The sequence below is a fragment of the Lissotriton vulgaris genome, chromosome 8 (assembly GCF_964263255.1).
Source record: "Lissotriton vulgaris chromosome 8, aLisVul1.2, whole genome shotgun sequence".
Classification (NCBI taxonomy): Eukaryota; Metazoa; Chordata; class Amphibia; order Caudata; family Salamandridae; genus Lissotriton; species Lissotriton vulgaris.
The window spans coordinates 1,222,284,240-1,222,304,050 of NC_141696.1; the positions used below are offsets into that span (position 1 = coordinate 1,222,284,240).

Genomic DNA, 19,811 nt, shown 5'->3' on the forward strand with positions numbered 1-19,811 from the left:
GCGCAGCGCTCCACTCGGCAGCGCAGCGCTCCACTCGGCAGCGCAGCGCTCCACTCGGCAGCGCAGACCATCCCAATTTAGCGCTCCACTCGGCAGCGCAGCGCTCCACTCGGCAGCGCAGCGCTCCACTCGGCAGCGCAGCGCTCCACTCGGCAGCGCAGCGCTCCACTCGGCAGCGCAGCGCTCCACTCGGCAGCGCAGCGCTCCACTCGGCAGCGCACCGCTCCACTCGGCAGCGCAGACCATCCCAATTTAGCGCTCCACTCGGCAGCGCAACACTACACAACGCAGCGCTCCACTCGGCAGCGCAGCACTACACAACACTCCACTTTACAGCGCAGACCTTCCCAATTTAGCGCTCCACTCTACAGCGCAGCATCCACTCGGCAGCGCAGCGCTCCACTCGGCAGCGCAGCGCTCCACTCGGCAGCGCAGCGCTCCACTCGGCAGCGCAGCGCTCCACTCGGCAGCGCAGACCATCCCAATTTAGCGCTCCACTCGGCAGCGCTCCACTCGGCAGCGCAGCGCTCCACTCGGCAGCGCAGCGCTCCACTCGGCAGCGCAGCGCAACACTACAAAACGCAGCGCTCCGCTCGGCAGCGCAGCGCTCCGCTCGGCAGCGCTCCGCTCCGCTCGGCAGCGCAGCGCTCCACTCTGCAGCGCAGCGCAGCGCTCCACTCTGCAGCGCAGCGCAGCGCTCCACTCTGCAGCGCAGCGCAGCGCTCCACTCTGCAGCGCAGCGCAGCGCTCCACTCTGCAGCGCAGCGCAGCGCTCCACTCTGCAGCGCAGCGCAGCGCTCCACTCTGCAGCGCAGCGCAGCGCTCCACTCTGCAGCGCAGCGCAGCGCTCCACTCCACTCCACTCCACTCCACTCCACTCCACTCCACTCCACTCCACTCCACTCCACTCCACTCCACTCCACTCCACTCCACTCCACTCCACTCCACTCCACTCCACTCCACTCCACTCCACTCGGCCGCGCAGCGCTCCACTCCACTCCACTCGGCAGCGCAGCGCTCCACTCGGCGGCGCAGCGCTCCACTCCACTCTGCGGCGCAGCGCTCCACTCCACTCTGCGGCGCTCCACTCCACTCTGCGGCGCAGCGCTCCACTCCACTCCACTCTGCGGCGCAGCGCTCCACTCCACTCCACTCTGCGGCGCAGCGCTCCACTCCACTCCACTCTGCGGTGCAGCGCTCCACTCCACTCCACTCCACTCGGCAGCGCAGCGCTCCACTCGGCGGCGCAGCGCTCCACTCCACTCCACTCCACTCGGCAGCGCAGCGCTCCACTCGGCGGCGCAGCGCTCCACTCCACTCCACTCCACTCGGCAGCGCAGCGCTCCACTCGGCGGCGCAGCACTCCACTCCACTCCACTCCACTCCACTCCACTCCACTCCACTCCACTCCACTCCACTCCACTCCACTCTGCGGCGCAGCGCTCCGCTCCACTCCACTCCACTCCACTCTGCGGCGCAGCGCTCCGCTCCACTCCACTCTGCGGCGCAGCGCTGCGCTCCACTCCACTCTGCGGCGCAGCGCTGCGCTCCACTCCACTCTGCGGCGCAGCGCTGCGCTCCACTCCACTCTGCGGCGCAGCGCTGCGCTCCACTCCACTCCACTGCGCAGCGCTCCACTCCACTCTGCGGCGCAGCGCTCCGCTCCACTCCACTCTGCGGCGCAGCGCTGCGCTCCACTCCACTCTGCGGCGCAGCGCTGCGCTCCACTCCACTCTGCGGCGCAGCGCTGCGCTCCACTCCACTCTGCGGCGCAGCGCTGCGCTCCACTCCACTCCACTGCGCTCCGCTCCACTCCACTCTGCAGCGCAGCGCTCCACTCCACTCCACTCCACTCGGCGGCGCAGCCCATCCCAATTTAGCGCTCCACTCGGCGGCGCAGCGCTCCACTCGGCGGCGCAGCGCTCCACTCGGCGGCGCAGCGCTCCACTCGGCGGCGCAGCGCTCCACTCGGCGGCGCAGCGCTCCACTCTGCGGCGCAGCGCTCCACTCTGCGGCGCAGCGCTCCACTCTGCGGCGCAGCGCTCCACTCTGCGGCGCAGCGCTCCACTCTGCGGCGCAGCGCTCCACTCTGCGGCGCAGCGCTCCACTCTGCGGCGCAGCGCTCCACTCTGCGGCGCAGCGCTCCACTCTGCGGCGCAGCGCTCCACTCTACGGCGCAGCGCTCCACTCTACAGCACAAACACTTCCTAACATGCTCATTGTATTGAAAACACACACATTATTATTGTAGTTAAACACAAACACTTTTTTACGGACTAATTATCGAAAACACCCACTTTTCAACACACTTGTATTAAAACACGCACATTATATTTAAAAAAAACATTCAAAAAATTGTATGCAGAAGCTGTTTGCACACAGTTGGCAAGGGGAAACTGAAACTGACATGTTCTTCACAAACCAGCCTTTAAAACTGCAACAAAGTAACAAAATGTAGAACTGCTGTGTAAAACTGAAACGGACATGCTCTTCACAGTTGACGCACGCTCGACCTAATCCAAGTCGAAGATCTGCGAGTTCACATCTCTTGTCTGTTCCCCTTGAGTCCTTGAAAACTGAAATTATCACAATAAGTCTCGCAGCGACGGATCGCTTTCGCGAGCCGGTTCGCAGGTGCGAGACCTAAAAAGGAGCATCCCATCTTTAGAGTGATGCATCCATCACCACAGTCTGTTCTGTGCACGGAAGGTAGAGGGGCCTGCTGCTGACCAAATTGTGGGTCGTTAACCACAGCTGCAGATCCCTCCCAGATTTGCATGTCAGCAAGATTCCCATGATGCTGCGCCCACTGGAACTTCCATGTCCCACTGCACAGCCTGCATATGCCAAAGGGCATGTGTCAGTAGCAGGATGCAAGAGGCCATGAGACCCAGCAGCCGTAGAGTCAGGCTCACCGAAATCCAGCATAGAGCTGAACCATCTGTGACATAGCCTCAACATCCTGGACCTGCGTTTGGGGAGGATGAGCTCGAAACTGCAGTGTCCAAAACAGTGCAGATGAAAGGGAGCGTGCGCGAGCCAGCCGCGGGTGACTTCAGCACATTGATAATAAACCCTAGCGAATGCACAAGGTCTGCAGTAGTCTGGAGGTGGGTCCCAACAGCCTTGGACGAGCCTGCCGTCAACAGCCAGTCATCGAGACAGGGGAAGCCTGGCACCCCTGATTTTCGCAAATGAGCTGCATACCACCATCATCACCTTGGTTAACACTCGAGGGAGCGCTGGCAAGGCCAAATGGGAGCACGGCAAACTGCAGGCAACGCCTGTGGGAAGGAAGGAAATGTGAAATTATGCATCCAGCAAGTCCAATGCTACCATTCAGTCTCCCGGGTCCAGGCCAGATAGGACTTGGTATGAGCTTGTGCATTTAAAACCTCGAGGAAAAAATTGAGAGGGTGCATGTCGAGGATAGATCAAAAGTCTCTGTCCTTCTTGGGCACCAGAAAGTAGCAGAAATAGCAACTACTACCTACTTGTGGCACCTACACCCTCTCAATGGTTCCCTTGGCCAAAAGAGCAGCCACTTCCGGGTAGAGCATGGAGAAATGGTACTCCATCAGGCTGTCACAAGCCGGTGGTACAGACAATTTGGAGAACCCATAGGTCTGATGTTATAGACCACAGCGAGGGTAGGCGATGGGGTATCCTGCCTCCGACTGGGTGCCCATGATAGTAAGAGGACAGCATCGAAGGATTTGGAGGCTGCTGAGGGGGGGTCAGGGTGGAAAGGCCAGAGCTATGGCAGCCCAACTCACTGGGTCTGGGGGTACAGTGTCCTCGGCCACGCAGAGGCTTTGAAGCGTGTGCACTGCAGTGGCTGGGCGTGTATAGAATGCAGCTGAAGCCATAGTCCTGCTGTCCTTAAAGAACTCGAGAACTGAATTAGTCTGGTCTCCAATGAGACAGGAGCTATCAACGGGCATGTCCTTAAGCGATCCCCTAAACAGCCAGTCGTTCTCAGCCAGCCGTTATCTAGTCCTCATCGGATTGTGAACTTAGCTCCTTCTCCCCAGTCAGCAACAGCCTGGGACAGTATGGCCTGGGCCCCCTCCGGGACAATGGACAGCACCTGCGCAACCGAATCCCATAGAGCATGGGAGCAACAGCCCAAAAGGCATCTGGTGTTGACGGACCGCAGTGCCAGGCTGGTGGAAGAAAACTTCTTCTTCCCCAAGGTGTCCAGCCTCTTCGATTCCCTATCCGGTGGGGCAGTAGGGAATGTATAATACTTTACATGGAAGTTAGAGGATTGTACGAAGAAATTGGGGTCCCCTGGGGCAGGGCAGAAGCAGGGGCAATAGTCCAGTTCACAGGAGCACCTGTGCTGGGTTTGGACCAGGTCCCAAGCAGGACATCTGTAAGGACTTCATTAAATGGGGGCAACAATTATGAGGGGGTGGGGTGGGGGGGGAGATTGGGACACACCGCTGAAGCACCTCTGTCAAGTTGCTAGTCTTGTCTGCCATAGAGAGTAGGTTAAGTTCCAGGACCTCAGCAGCCCATCTCACCACCACTGTAAAGGACGCTCTCTTCTCCATAGCCATAATAGGGGGGAAAGCCTGCCAGAATCTGAAGAAGTGTCCCGTCTCCTGGCTTCTGCCCAAGTCCTCACCCCTGTCCAGGTTTGGGTCGAAAAGCTGGTATTCTTTAGGGTCCATCCACCTCTCCCAACCCTCCAGGAGTCCCAGCCTATAGTAATAAGATTCAGGGTCTGGCATGGAAGGTATGGCTCCAATCGGTGCTGGAATTGGATAACACCCTTCCGGCTCCATGCCGGAGTCAGGGATCAGAATGGGGACGTCACAGTTGTAGGGGCCGGAAGCATAGGGACCGGTGCCAGCGAAGGACGAGGTGGTACGACCCGCGCTGGTCTTGATGTATCTGTGGATTTTAAAAGGGCCCAACTGGTGCAAGGGGGTGGAACGGTCAGAATGCGATGCCGGAAGGCGTGCTGGCGGGAACAGGTCGCTCAAATTTAAGTTACATGGCCTCATAAAACTCATGAATTTTAATGGAGGTCGCTCGGTCTCCTGAAAACTAGTCGAGGGCCGAAACCAGCCCAGGCACTGGCTCATCCACAGAGACAGGCCTCGAATGTTAATAGGATATGAGATGAAGTCAAAGACTTCTTCTACCTCTTACTCTTCTTGATGTGGAAATTACCCAAGTGACCAAACAATTGAGTAAGATGAAAATCTTGGGTTCTGTGACGAATCTTGGGACCTTCCTCTTGCACGGGATTACGACAGTCACAGAGTCACACGTCAAGCTGCTAGGTGCTCGAGGGACTGCTCTCAAGGACTTTGAATTCATAGCGCACCAGTTGCCACAGGTCTTCATGTATTGGTCATGCCCTTGTCCTCCTAAAATACGAGTCACCAATGTCAAAAAAGGTGCGGGTTTGACGCTGATCAGTGACAGGCACCACAGGGCTTGAAGCCGTACTTCCGAGAGGACATCCATACCAAACCAGAAGATTCTCTCACAAGAGATAGACTAAAGTAAAAAAAAAAAAAAAAAAAAAGGCTATTCAAAAGCTGACTAGAGGGTAGCTATATCCAGATCTGTGCTGACTGGCTCAAAAAGAAAAGAACTAAGGTCAGCGAGCTGGCCAAGCACCCATATAGGCACCGCGCACGTCACTGCCACACAGAGCCATTTGACATCACCTACCGGAGTGCAGGAGGTACTGCTCACGAAAAATGCCCTGATCCAGTCTGACGCCTGGGGAAAATATTAAGGTAAGGAATCTGTGGCTAGAAGTCTCCATCAGATGTATGTATTTCACTTACTTTTATACTTACCTGCGTGGTTAAGGCATGCGTGATAAAAGCATGTGTTGTAATATCATACAGCCGTTCTTGAGGAAGTTGCAGTATCCAAGCGGCAAAGTAAACCGTTTCAGACTGAATGGCGCCTTGTAACAGAAGGAAGAAACATCCCATCAAGCAACACTTAACGACACCTTGTAGGATTGCTGGACATCAAAGGATGGCTGTAGAATGAATTGGTACAAGTCTAGAAAGACCTGCAGTTAGTGTACTGTATCAACTGTTACATGGTCATAAAAAGGAACAATGTGGTTAGAACATAGTAAACATGAAGGAAATACTGAAGGTGGGGTAGGAAAATTTGAATGATAATTTAACAGACCAGCGGATGAAGCCATTTGACCAAAGTCGCTCTATGTATGTAGCTTATGAATGTAAAGCAAAACTGCAATAAATAGCTGAAGCAGTCAATAAGGCCAGACCAAAAAATGTACTTCATTTGACGAGATACTACAGAAATCGACTTGCTCTATAAAACAGTCTACTGGTCCAACTTGGGAGTCATGCACTTATGTAAAATAGTACGATAATGTTCTAAATGAAAACATTTAGGAATTCTGATAACAGGCTCAGGTTATGCCGGGCTTGTAGTATGTAGCAAGATTCAGAGTAGGCCATGGAGATCTGTCTTGCCGTTATTTTATGAGGAAGGGTCTTGAAAATTCCTCTGGCTGATGCAACACATTTACTCAGAGTCAGTCAGTTGATGGTTTCTGTACAAGTATATTGTAAATAAACTAGACTAAATGTGTAATCAAGGACAGTAGTACCAGTCATAGCTTTTTTTTCTCCTCTGGACTACATTTTGTAATCTTGGACAACCCCCTTTATCTCATAGTGCACAGGTTCACTGGTCATAACTGAGAATTTACTAAGCATTACTTCAATAAATGAACATTTAACTTTTACAAAAAGCCAAATTCTGCCAAGTTATGAATCGTTCAAATACGGACACGTAGGAAATTAGATTTGGGGTGTGTGACTACCCGCATCAAGGAATAATCATAACTTCTGTTTGGGTGAACCCTTAAAGTCACGAAATGAACACGGGCTCAACCCCTGGTAGCTATGGTGCAGAGTAGACCTGGTTAACTTAGGTTAATGTGTGAAGTATTTATGCAGGACCTAAATAGTAATAAAGTTGAAACAAAGCAAAAATCCATAACTGAATTTAAAAAAAAATTTTTTTTTTAAATAAAACAAACATACTAGAGTAAACTTTAACAAAATTAACACCAAAATTAAATCCAAAAAGGGGAGTTGGAGATATGAATTTTAAAAGTTTTAAGTAGGAATAGGGTCAAGAAGCACAAAGTGCCAATGATAGTTAATGGGCAAGCTAGACCAGGACCGAGGCACAACTGAAGGTTGACTGAGGGAGTATGGGTCGGATACACGAACCAGGTTTGTCCCGGTAAAAGATTTTACTTTCAAGTCCTAATCCACCACAGGAATGCACCACTAAAGCATTCCAGGACCTATGGGGAGGTACTTATAGTCTCACAGGGTATCCTGCAAAGGCTAACTGCATGGTCCAGTAACCACTAGTCAGTTAGGCAGTTGCAGGAAAGGCCTCCTTTAGCTTGCTGTATCGCTGTAGCTTGAACAGGACATCAGTCCTATGAACATTTGAGTCCATCTCTTTGTCCGGAGTACAAGAGGGAGCACACCCAGTCCTTCAGGGCTCTTCTCAGGTCACAGACAATGTGTCCAGTGTTCTTCTGTTCTTCCTCAGGTCTAGGAGTGTTCTGAAGTGGGTCCCTGGAGATGCCACATTTATGCCAGGCATGAGTTACTGAGTGTGAATGACTCCTAATCAATGGGGTTAAAGTTTCCATTGCCAACCCTACCAACTTTGGGCATTTAAACATGGTGAAAATTCTTTTCTACACTAAAGCGCGGCTCCAGGATGCTATGGTGCTTCATTCCAGAGCCAGGTTTGGATTCCCTGTAAGAACTTGGCAAGCAAAGGTGTCTGTCGGAGAGGGAGGGTGTTCCATGCCTTGGCCGCGAGGACGGAGAAGGAGTGTCCTCCTGTTCTGGTCTTCTTGATGTGGGGTTCTGTTGCAAGAGAGAGCTAGGCTGAGCGGAGGGATCTTTGGGGTGATTGGAACGAGAGGCGGTGGTTCATGTAGGCTGGTCCGGTGTAGTTGGGTGTGAGAGGAGCTTAAGGGTGATTCTCTTCTTAACGGGGAGCCAGTGTAGTGCCAGTAGGTGTTGGCTGATGTGACAGTGGCACGGTAGGTCGAGGACTAGTCTGGCAGCAGTGTTCTGGAGTGTGCAGGTGATGTTCTTGTTGATCCCGGCATAGAGTGTTTTGCAGTCAGCCAGTCTGCTGCTGATGAGGGAGTGGGTGACGGTTTTCCTCTGTTTTAAGGGTAATCCATTTGAAGGACTTTCGGACGAGGTGGAGGGAGTGATAGCAAGAAGAAGTTCCAGCGTTGATCTGGCGGTGCATTTTGAGTTCGGAGTCCCGCATAATTCTGAGGTTGCGCGCATGGTACGTGGGGAAGGGTGGGTTCCAGAGGGCAGGGTGCCAACAGGAATCTGAGTGTGGGCCCATGAGCAGCACTTCCATCAGTACTAGGCAAGCTATTAAAATTGCTCTAAAGAGAATATGCAACAGGTGCCAGTGTTGGACCTCAAAGTCACAGGTTCGAAATGGGTCATCTGGGCATTTCATACTTCAGCTGTCAATAAAATAAGTATCCATTAGTTGTACAATAAGCATCTGTTGACCAGCACCAAGATGTCTTGAGTGTTGAAGGAGTTACGCTAAAATCATCTTCTTTACAAAAACAATGCTTCATTCCCACAGATATTCAAAACATAAAAAAGACTGACAAATATAAAAGGTGTGCTCACAGCCGTTGCAGGAATATTGCACTGTTGAATTGATAATTGTGGCACAGACACCCGGAACAAATATGCACTGATAAAAAGGTACAGAATGAGGAAAAACCATGCGGAAATTAGTCAGTAAACACTAATACCTGCAGTTATTTCCTATTGTTCAAGGGCAAACTTGAATTGGTGCAGTAAACTGCCCCGTAAAAAAATATGGGACCCTGCAGTACTGGAAATTCCATGTGATAAATCACCAAATGGAGAGTTCTGCGAACCTCAGAGTTTTGTTCACACAACATAAATAATTTGCATTATAAAAAGTGAGTAAATTATATTCTGTGTTCACCTAAATCCGTAGACAAGCCATGGCGAAATAAACCATACTGTGCATTCAAATATACTATGCAGCAGGGGGTTAAGTTAAATACATTTTAACTGTTAATACTATGTTTTATCACACACACTAATGCACAAAGAAAAGGGCAGTATAAGCAGCGTATCTAACTATAGACCTCCAGAAGTGAATGCTGTTCCCTGCAATGCTTAAGAATGGCAGCGAGCTTAAATGTATTCAAAATAAACGACTACATTACAGATAAATAGATAAACAGGAAAAGGTGTGTAACTTTAGGCAATCAACTATTTCCTTGGCCGCTGAATTCCTTCTTTCAAAACGAATGCTTTTTGTTAAAACAATATGACTGATGTAAATTGAGAGGTCCAATGCATAAATAAGGGCAATCATGATCAGTTTATTTTTTCCAAAGCTTACATCCAAGCAGAGAAAATATAACAAGTGCATATGATTTGAAGATAGTGAACTATGCATTGAACAGACAATTAGTTTCCTGCCTCCGGATCTCCGAATTGTAAATTAAAGATCACAAAAATATCACCAGTCACCAGGAGAACAAGTTCTTTAGCTGGCAATATAATTTAATTTACTTCATTACAAATTAATTCAATAGACATAAAGGAGTATCCCCTTCCTTGTTTGTTTCCGCAGCAGCTTCAGAATGAATATATCAATCCGAATAGCTGAGGTGCCAGTGAAAATTAAAAGTTTCTAGATCCAAGACAAATTAACATACTGCCTGCCAGAGAATGGAGTTAACTAAGCTTACATATTTTAATGGGCTCTGGTGAAAACATTTACTGTGTACAACTATGCTCAGTAGCTTCTCTCTCAGAATGTCTACAATCACCTTAAGTTTCCCCAGCTGCTCTCAATGTTAACAATGGAGATGACGGCACTGTTGAATACTGGGAGGTTGGGTGCGGGATTTCTCACTGCTTGAAGAGGTCTTATTGCAGTCTGAATGAATACATTAAAACTTTGTTTAATTCTTTCTTATGGAAAAGCCTTAAACATACATTATGATTCATGTCTAAAAACATGGCAGGTTTAAAAGCATTTGCTCTCTTCATAACTGGGATAATTTTGCTCGGTGCAACACCACAACCAATAACATATGATACAGGCATTTATAAAAATGGTATTTGATGTTTTTTGTTTTAATGTACAAAATGCATTTGTAACAGAATATAAATATTACCAAGTCCGCCAGGCAAATAAGATTATCAGCATATACATATCATAGATGCACTTTAATAAGACGGTGAAGTCATGTGTGCTACAGATGCACAAGTGGGGTTGGTGCAGGATGGATGGTGATTATGGCTAGTACGTAAAAGTAGCTATTTGCATGAGCAGGATGTGCAGTATGGGTCTACTGTACAAGGTTGAAGATTTCCTGCCTAGCTTTAGTTTTATTTGCAGGCAAAATATGTTTTGACCAAGAGTATATGGAAAGCTGTGCCGCATAATAAAAAGTAAACGATTTGCCCAACTTGGACTTACATCAAACGTAGAATGGTGCACATATAATGTTGTGCATTATTGTGCGAAAACTTAAAGAATATTGACAATCACACTGTGGTATGAATACAGTACATTTATAAAGAAAGCAAGCATATGCAGAAACTCATTTGCTGTAATACTCAAGACCAACTACCATGAGTGACAGCGATCATAGACATTCATGTCATCTGTTCAACCAACCCAGTGCAGAGGACGTTAACGATGTATCCTCACGTGTGAGGAAATAAATTCTTCTGGTGCACTCAGTAGAGAGGTTTAATTTGTAAGTTGGGCCGCTGCTGTCGCTTGGTGACCAATTGCATCTATTTAAAAAATAAAAAAATGTAAAAATACCAGCTAAAAAAAGGGGCTTTTAGTCCGCCCATTAATTACCATTAATTGGCGTCATTATCACTCTTCTTTGTTGCCCTCTAATTCAACAGTGCTTTTGAAGCATCACTTCCTTTTCCTTCTGTGGCGCATGGACCAAGTACAGATTGATTTATCTTAATTAGGGTCTGTCCAGTGCTCACGCAGTGATTGAGACACTTTCTTTTTTATGTACAGGGATTTGGACCGCAAAATACTGGAGCATTTAAAAGGAGCACAAGTTATTCTACACAAGCTCACATCGAAAGAAAAAAAATTGCCTTCATATAGCGCCAAAGGGCTGTACATCACAGCTGGCACTTTTGCATCGCATGCTTTTTTTGCCCCACCTGCCTCCTCCTTCCCATGCGCTACCTATGTGTACTCTACTCCTTCTTTTCACTGCTGTTTTCAATGTCTGATTACATACATATTTTAAATCGATTTAGAATGCAAATATGTTTGGATATGCTATTTGTTGTTGCACTTCCTTCAGTTGAAGTGGTGGCTGAACATGAGTTAATCGACTTTAATGTCTCAAATGGTCCATCCGCCTCCTATCCCACTACACAACTGTCTCAAAGTTTATGAATGGTTAGGTACCCGCTTTTCTATTTTACTACATTTCCAAAAGCATAAGCGGAACATTTCTACAAGATAAAATTACACCATTGCAGCAAAGTCTGAAATGCTGCCTTTTCCTCGCAAAATCTGCTTATTTGTATTATTAATTCAACGAGTACTCAGCAACCTATCTCTTAATGCATAAATAATTGTATTGCTTTACTCCGTTTCAATGGTCCTAATTTTTCGATTCCTGAAAACTATACAGCATAACAAATAATAAAGTGTGGGAATTGTGTTTCAGCAACTATTTATCATTTATACATCACCAGGTAAAGTATTCTCATTTGTTTTGATACTATTAAAAACTTTGTTTTCAACTCACTTCAGAATTACATAGTGTTTCCTAACTACTGAAATATATTTAATATTTTACAGTTCTTTTGCAAGCTGTTTAAATATTGAGTGCCCAGTACAATTTTCAGACAGTTCCCTTTGCAAAATCCTTTAACTCTGCAGTCACAGAAAGAAAAGTAAACACCAGTCTCCAGTATAAAATAAGCAGCAATGTGTTAAAAGACATAAGCTGACATTTGACCGTTGTCTTTTAACCGCATCGCTGCGGCGGCTTTTCCCGCTGTGCGCAGCAGATTTGAAATTACCGCGTTACGTGACGAGCTGGCCTTGTCATCCGCGCACGACAGGTAAGCGCGATGACGAGCCCAGCTCGTCAATAGCCTCGAAGGGGTTAACGCAGAGCAAATGTGACAAGATAAAAACAAGAATTACAGGCATCATTATTTATTGCTCATCACTTTCTAAAAGAACAGAACACCTGTTTTTGTCAGCTGGAGCTTTCTCGCAGGGCCGGTAGGCCCTTAAAATAGCATGCCCTGAAACAATCTGACTCGCTATAGCGAGTAGGTTTCTCGAGGCCTGAACAGTATTCCCATATCCATTACCTTCGGCACATTTAACAAATGCATAGGTTTCCTTCAGACACAATTGTTTCATTAGATTTTACCATATGAATTGATGCACGGTTGGTACACAATGAAAAACTATTATAAGCAGTAACTCAGTTGATGGCTCTAGGAACGGACTATTTTTCTACAACCAAAAAAACACTAAGTAGCCCTGCAATCAGAAGAGTCTTTTGGACATAAGGGTATATTACTCTGGCAATAAAAAAAAAAAATACAAATGAAAATATTGTCACATAGCTATTGTTTCCTACTTATTTTTATTAGTTTTTTTTTCAACAATTAGAATCTTTAAGAAAATCATGAGCACAGAAATGACCCACAACTGAATTCAGAATTCGGTCTCCTTTTCTGATGTGCATAGCTTTCCAAGTTCACTCATGGGTTTCACACCCGTTTTCATCACAAACTCCAAGATGTTAGAAGCCTCAGCACTTAAGGGGTTAATGATAGAACCGGACCGGGGACTATAATAAAAACATTCTGGACCTCAGTCTCAAGCTTTAACTATTTAAAGAGACTATACTCAGGGCAATTCTTTAAGGCGGATCTTTTGAAGGCATTTTATTTTTTGAGATACATTTATGTATATTGTAATAAGAAGGGAAATAAAAATAGAAGAGAATACCAGACGTGCCGAAGTCTTGAACATGTATAGAGAAGAATGTCGTGCTGCATGAAGGCGCTTGAAGACTCACAAAATACTGAGAGAAGTCATTTAATTTGTGTCTGCATAAGCAAATAAATAACCAATGTGGTACCAAAGTGTTTCAAATTGAGGTTATGCAATAATACTCTGGTTAAAAAAGTGAAGGCGAACCAGGTTCTTATTAGCAGTCCCTAAGCCGGACCTAATCATCATTTTTACAACAGACTGAAATAGAATTGCTTATTATCAACACAAGTTGGACTGTGAACCATGGGCGTAGGAAGTGTGGGGGACGCGGGGGATTTATCACTAACATGATTTTGGAGGGGGGCGGGGGGGACAAGAGTGGGGGGGAATTTCGCCCTCTCCCTTATGTTATGCGCAGGGCCCTTAGCGCGCTACCTAATGGCCCTGCACTTGACCTGCCTGGAGTCAAAGAGGCCACCCGCACTCTGCCCTTTGTTATGCTGCAGGAAGGTTCTGCGTTCTGGGAAAGGAAGAGAAGGAAAAAAAACTCGGTCTCTTTTCCTTCACGCCCAGAGAAGGCAAGGACAGTGTTTCTCCTGATCTGCCTCTAGCAGCTGCCCTCCTCCCCCCTCTCTCCCTCTCGCTTTATTCCTTCATCTCTTTCTATCTCTGTCTCGCTCCTCCTTACGTGCTGATTTCAAGAGACAGCTCTTGTACTCTCTCTTATCTCTCCTTTTCTTTATTTGTTCCCCTGTGAAATGGATCCAAAAAAGGTGGAAACCCTTTGGCTGGAAATGTCCTCATTTTCTGACCGTTTTCTATTCAAAATAAAAACCTCAGGACGTAGAGAAATATAATTAAATACCTAAATAAAGCAATACAGAGTGGTCAGCAGACAGGCCAGATTGTTATTTACACCCACACACATTAGCACCACTTTACAGAGTTTGCCAATGAAAGCGCTACTTTATTTGAACAACATTGCCTTCCCAGGGTGGGGAAGTGCACCATTCCTAAAGGGACTGCAATACCTGGTTGATGGGTGGAGTGGAAACGTTCAAAATTATCGTTTTCAACTGTTAATTATTTTAGCTTATAAAATGCGGCTGTGTTAGGGGATGTGGTCTTTAAACAAAACTGCTTACATTTTGAAACGATATTAGCAACGGACATTGAAACAGGTCCCTTCCTGGTCCTGTAGCCATGTCTTGAACTTCTCTGGCAAAATTACTTACTGATTTCTGAATAATAAGTTTAAAACCGTTAAGGTAACCATGGTGTAGATTACAGTCTACATGCTTTGCGTATTCTAGCATTCCCTACGAGTGTTTACTTTTTCCAGGGTGTTATTCATTTTCTTTCAGGTAGCATTTTACTGTTGTCTAGTGCATAATTTGAATTTACACACAGCACAATTTAGTTGTAGCTGAAGGCAGTGCAAGTTTCTCTCAGGGGGGCATTATGGTATTCAGTGTGGGAAAGGATTTGGCACTATGGCCAGAGTTGCTGAATCTGGAACTGGAGAACCTGGTTCAACCTTCTATGACCAGTCCACCAGACCACACTCCTGACAGAGCTCATTCCGAAGCTACACCTTAGAAGGCCTGATAGACCTGGGAAGCCCTGGTGTCTTAGCAACCGCAGGTGGACCCTAACGGTGGCAAATGTGAATTAACCTTGAAGGCCTGTCCACCACAATCCATACTGGTTCAACTAAAGTCTTATGAGCAGGCATACGAAGAAGCACACCCTAGAGCGACAGTGACTGTCACTGAGGTCACAAGACCCTTGAGGTCACTCCACCTCACCCACCTCACCCATTGGTACCTGCATTGGCCTTTTCCAGCAGTAGTTGTGCAACTTAACAGGGGTTGGGAATGTAGGATTTGCATGCACACCAAACTTAGGGGGTGATTATAATGGTGGTGATGCTGCCACTTCGGTGGCGGTCCCACCGCCATCGGGGACTACATCACCGCCCACCATATTACAGTGGCGGGTGGTTCCCCGGCGGTCAGAAAGACAACCGCCACACATCCGATGGGCTCTTTTAGCCCACCAGTGCAGCAGAGGGGCTCGTGGTTCCTACAATGCTGGTGGTGCCTACTAGGAACTGCAATAGGGATTACGATGTCCCTTACCTGCCAGCCTATCCATGGCGATTCACCCGCCATGGAAAAGCAGTCGGAAAGGGACATCGGGGCCCGTAGCAGGCCTCTTTCCCCCCAGACATAGGACCTGGGGACGATGCCCCCCTACATATCACTGCACCATGTTGCAGGCACCACTTTCTGCCTGCCACGTAGTGCAGTGATATATATGTAACATGTCCCTCTTTTACATTGTGGCAGATGATGCAGCCAGCAGCACCTGCTGCAATGTAAAAGATAGGCACTGTAAACGCTGTAGTGGCGTTCGCACTGTAATGTCTATCGTGGGGCCACCACCTTGAAGGCCAGCGGTCCCATTCCCCGTTTCGATGGCGGAAAGACTGAAGTCCATCTGCCATCGTAATCAGCCGCTAAGTTTGCAAACTTCTTGGTCTCTGCTTCATGCACAAACACTTAACATATGCAGCCTGCTTTGGGCCACTGGAGTTATGCAGCAATGGAGGCCAAAATTATGTCGCAGTGTTGACTAAATTATGCAACAATAAAAAGGCTGCAGCGTAATGTGGTACATTTTATGATACTTAACTATTTTGACATATTTATACATACGAACAGCCTCTGGAAAGCGTTTGCCTCATTAGTACCTGTGGAACATACAAATGCAGCAGTGGGAAATGTGACCAGTCAACTTTTGCATAGGGCCATACACTTCATGGCAACATAGGTCACATTTCTTTTAGTAATTTTTTATCCGTTTGAGCTACAAAATTGTTTTGGGTGAAATCGTTAGATTATGCAGCAGATGATGTATTATGTGGCAAATATGATACAACAATAGTTAAGTGGAAAACATTTTTTCACTTAACTTAATGTTGCCCCAACATTGTAGTTGATTAATTTGTAAGTTCCCCAGCAGTCCTGCAACACAGGGCTGATTTTAAACTGACCTCAGGCTTCAGCAGTGCACACATTTAGCGCAGAAAGGGCTGCTTGCATCTAAACTGCCATGCCCTACTATATTCTAGAGACTTAAAGATAAGTTCTAATTCCCCTGCCCTATTATGTACTGGGCCCGTTTAGGTGGTGAGTGTTTTGAAGAAGTTAATGTATGTTTGATTACTGAAGGAACAGTATCTGAGAGTGAGTGGAAGCAATGTATTCTGGATGATTACTTTTTACAGAAGGTTATCACCATGGTGAAAAATGGTTGGTGTGAAACGAAAGATTGTTGTGAAGGTTTTTGGAATGTGAAAGAAGAATTGTCTTTGGTGGATGATCATCTTTTACGAGGGCGCAAGCTTGTTCCTCCTACTTTACTGAAAAATAAGCTCGTCAATAATGCTCATGCTTTTCATGTGGGAATTGCCAAAACAAAAGAAAGAATTAGAGAAGCGCATCAGTGGCCAGCCATGGATGTTTTTGTTGAAAGGATTGTTTGGGATTGTGTGGAATGTATGAATTGTGACAAAACTCAAATGCAGAACTCAACCCATGGTTGTTAGGGAGCAAGCGGTCGGTCCTTGGTCAGACATCTCAATCGATATCTTGGGACCTGCGAAGTTTAGTTCTCAGGATAAATATGCAATTGTCTGCATGGATCTTTTTTCTCGCTGACCAACGATAAAAGTGGTGAACTCAGCTGAGGCAAATGTTGTAATCAAATTTTTTGTCGAGATTTTTGAGAGTGAGTGTTTTCCACAAACGCTTTTGTCAGATAATGGAGTACAATTTACTTCAAAAAAAGATGTAAGAATTTTTATCTTTGAGAGGAATTAAACACAAAAAGTCCTCTTTATACCACCCACAATGCAATGGAGTTGTAGAAAGGTTCTAAAAGAGTCCATGAGCAAGCAAGATCTTGTGGTGAAGATTGGGAGGAGGCAATAAAAAAAAAAGTCATGGAATATAGGTTCACTCCTCATTCATCCACAGGTGTAGCTCCTTTCCGCCTATTTAAAGAAAGGATTGCTAATACTGAAGCTGTCCCGTTGTGGGTGTGTGACAAGAGATCTTTGGTCTGTGATAATGTGGGAAGTACGGATGGTTGGAGAGAAAATGAAAAAAAATGGATAAACACAAAGTTCGGTATGATGAGAGGAAAGCTGTGAAGAGTACGATTGTTAGTCTTGGAGATTGGGTCAGAATCAAATCTCCTAGGAAAACTGGTGGTGTCTCCAAGTTTAGTAAGCCTTTTCAAGTTATCAAATTATTTAAAAATGCTATAAAAAGACAAGTGATCACAAGATTTGGAACCTAAGCAGGGCACGAAGTTACATCCTGCAACATCCTTCAATAGAGCGGTGGTACCTCCTACAAATTATGTTAACCCAGAGTCTGATACAAATGAAAGAAGATCAAGACCTCTTCGTCTGAAGCGTGTTTCTCTGAGGTTGCAAGATTGTCTCACTTGTTTGCCTTTTATTCTTTTATCATCATCTATTGTTTTCCTTTAATTAACATATATTTTTGTTTATAGGTTTTTGTTTAATAAAAGGGGGAGGTGATGTGGTGTCCCTGTCCTCTCTGCTCCTATGTGCAGCCGCATGTTACTCGGCAGCAAGTTCTGGAATGTAAGGCGTCTTCAAAGGATGTTGCCTAGCTATGGTTTGAATGTCGACAGTTGCCTTGTGAATGTTGCTGGATGGGGTCTCAACTAATGTCCTTGCTTGAATAAACCATTACTTAACATTTCCTCGTGTCAACGACGCTTTATTGGAGAGCACACACCTCTACAGGATGCCATACTGACTTCCATTAAATAATTATGCCTCTTACTGTGATTGACTGATGCTCTATCCTCAGCTTTTCCACTCCGGCTCCATAGAGTTCACGTAATAAACACATTATTCTGGTTTTCTTTCCAGCACCTGACGGTCCATACACCAGAAGATGGGGGAAGTCTCCACATTGCACCTGCAAAGAGCACAATATTCATAAGAAAAATTTCCTCACAAAAGTAGACTTTTATTTCTACTGTTCATGCAAAACCCGTTCCTGAGCGTAAAGAACCGGTAAGGGTAACAAGTTGCAAATTAATAAACACTGAGCATGAGAGCAAAAGGGTTAAATCATAAAGGTATATCCGCACTATTAAAGACTATTACTTGGGAGAATCAGACTAATTCCATGCTCACCAGGGTGGCTAGTTTCACAAAGAACTGTAAACGTGTTTTAGCTGTTACCACATACTGGTATTCCGGACAATGTATCAAAGGAGGCGTGCTGTTATCATCCAGTTAAAAGTCTGTCAGAAACTCAGCACAAAACATGCAATACAAATAACCAATAGGTTTATATTAATACGCTACGTTCATAGCAGAATATCTACTGTCAACAGAGCCTGGCACATGAAACAGTTTAAAATGTTTAATGCTGCAGAAATATACCTCCTAAGTGGATTTTATAGGATAGCGAAGACAGGAAAATGGCTTGATAGTTAATATAATACTTCATTCTTTTAAACACGACTCTGTGCATCTCATAACCTGACCACCCCCTAACCCTTTGCATGCAGGATGTTGCTATACAAAAGAACCGGAGATATATTACAGCCCATCCCCATACAGCACTTTCCACCTGGCCACAGAAAAAGACTAGCCCGTCAGTAGCAGAAAACCAGCAGCACCAACATCAAACAATGCTGCACCTCTCTTTCACTTTAGGGAGTTTCTTTGCATTTCTGGTACTTTTAGTCCTGATTGTCTAAGGGGCTAAGCAGGACTATAATAAGCATAACAATGCAAAGAATGCAAAGAAAAAAATTCTAACCAACATCTCACTCATGCTGGCACATTTGAGAGGTTTGCAAAGTGCCGCGTAACTCCCTTCTTCTCACCAGGCTCTTGAGCTGCGCTGCTTGCTCCTTGTGATAGTGAAGCTTCGTCAAAGAACTTGGTCGATATTTATCCACCCAGAGGCTCATTTCGGCGATAAGAGTCAGTAATTTAAGATGTTTAAAGGAGCGCGCGCGGTGAACAAAAGCTTTTCCGCTGTCACTGTTGTATAGTCACGTGATGAAAAGCGACTTCGCGGCAACCCGGTTCAAGCTGTACGGATGCTGTTGTAGGACAAATCATATGCTCGATTCACGCGAATTTACAGAACCTGCTTGCTAGCTTTCATTCTGCGACCGGATCCGGATGTGTACGTGCCACCGGCCTGTGACGCGACGTGTTGTTCTCGCTTCCGCCTGTCGGTCGCCCAGGCATGCCTGGCTTACGTGTTTGTACTTAATCACTCTCTACCTGAAACGGTGAGAATTAACTCCAACAAAGAAAACAGAGCCGGTTGTTTAACCTTTATAGGTGTTGTGTAATATTTAGACCCCCGGTACTGAATCCGTGTACAGCCAGTTTTTGGAAAATAAACTCCACCCTGGTAGGAATAGAAACAAGTTTCAGAACTCTTCTTTAGTTTGCATTATTGGATGCACCATTCTACGGGACACCTAGCTCATCTCTGTCTATACATATTTGACACTTTTCCATAAGGCAGTTTGAGACGATAAAAACCGAGGGTTGGGGTGACACGGAGAGCCTTCGGGGCAGCCGAGCACGGGGTCTGGGGTAAAATATAATACAGACTTCAAAATGAACAAGCATTTGCAAT

General features: G+C 46.3%; 1 protein-coding gene across 1 annotated transcript in view; it reads right to left on the minus strand.

Annotated features, from left to right (window-relative positions):
* The window catches only part of RFC3 (replication factor C subunit 3), an 81,652-nt gene extending 62,251 nt beyond the window's left edge, over positions 1-19,401 (minus strand). The window contains exons 1-2 of the mRNA XM_086935116.1: positions 19,039-19,401; positions 17,979-18,116 (exon numbers count right to left, since the gene is read on the minus strand). Coding sequence (XP_086791242.1) covers positions 17,979-18,116; positions 19,039-19,125 — 225 coding nt within the window. The 5' untranslated portion in view covers positions 19,126-19,401. The remainder of the gene's footprint in view (positions 1-17,978; positions 18,117-19,038) is intronic.
* Between the last annotated feature and the right edge of the window lie 410 nt (positions 19,402-19,811).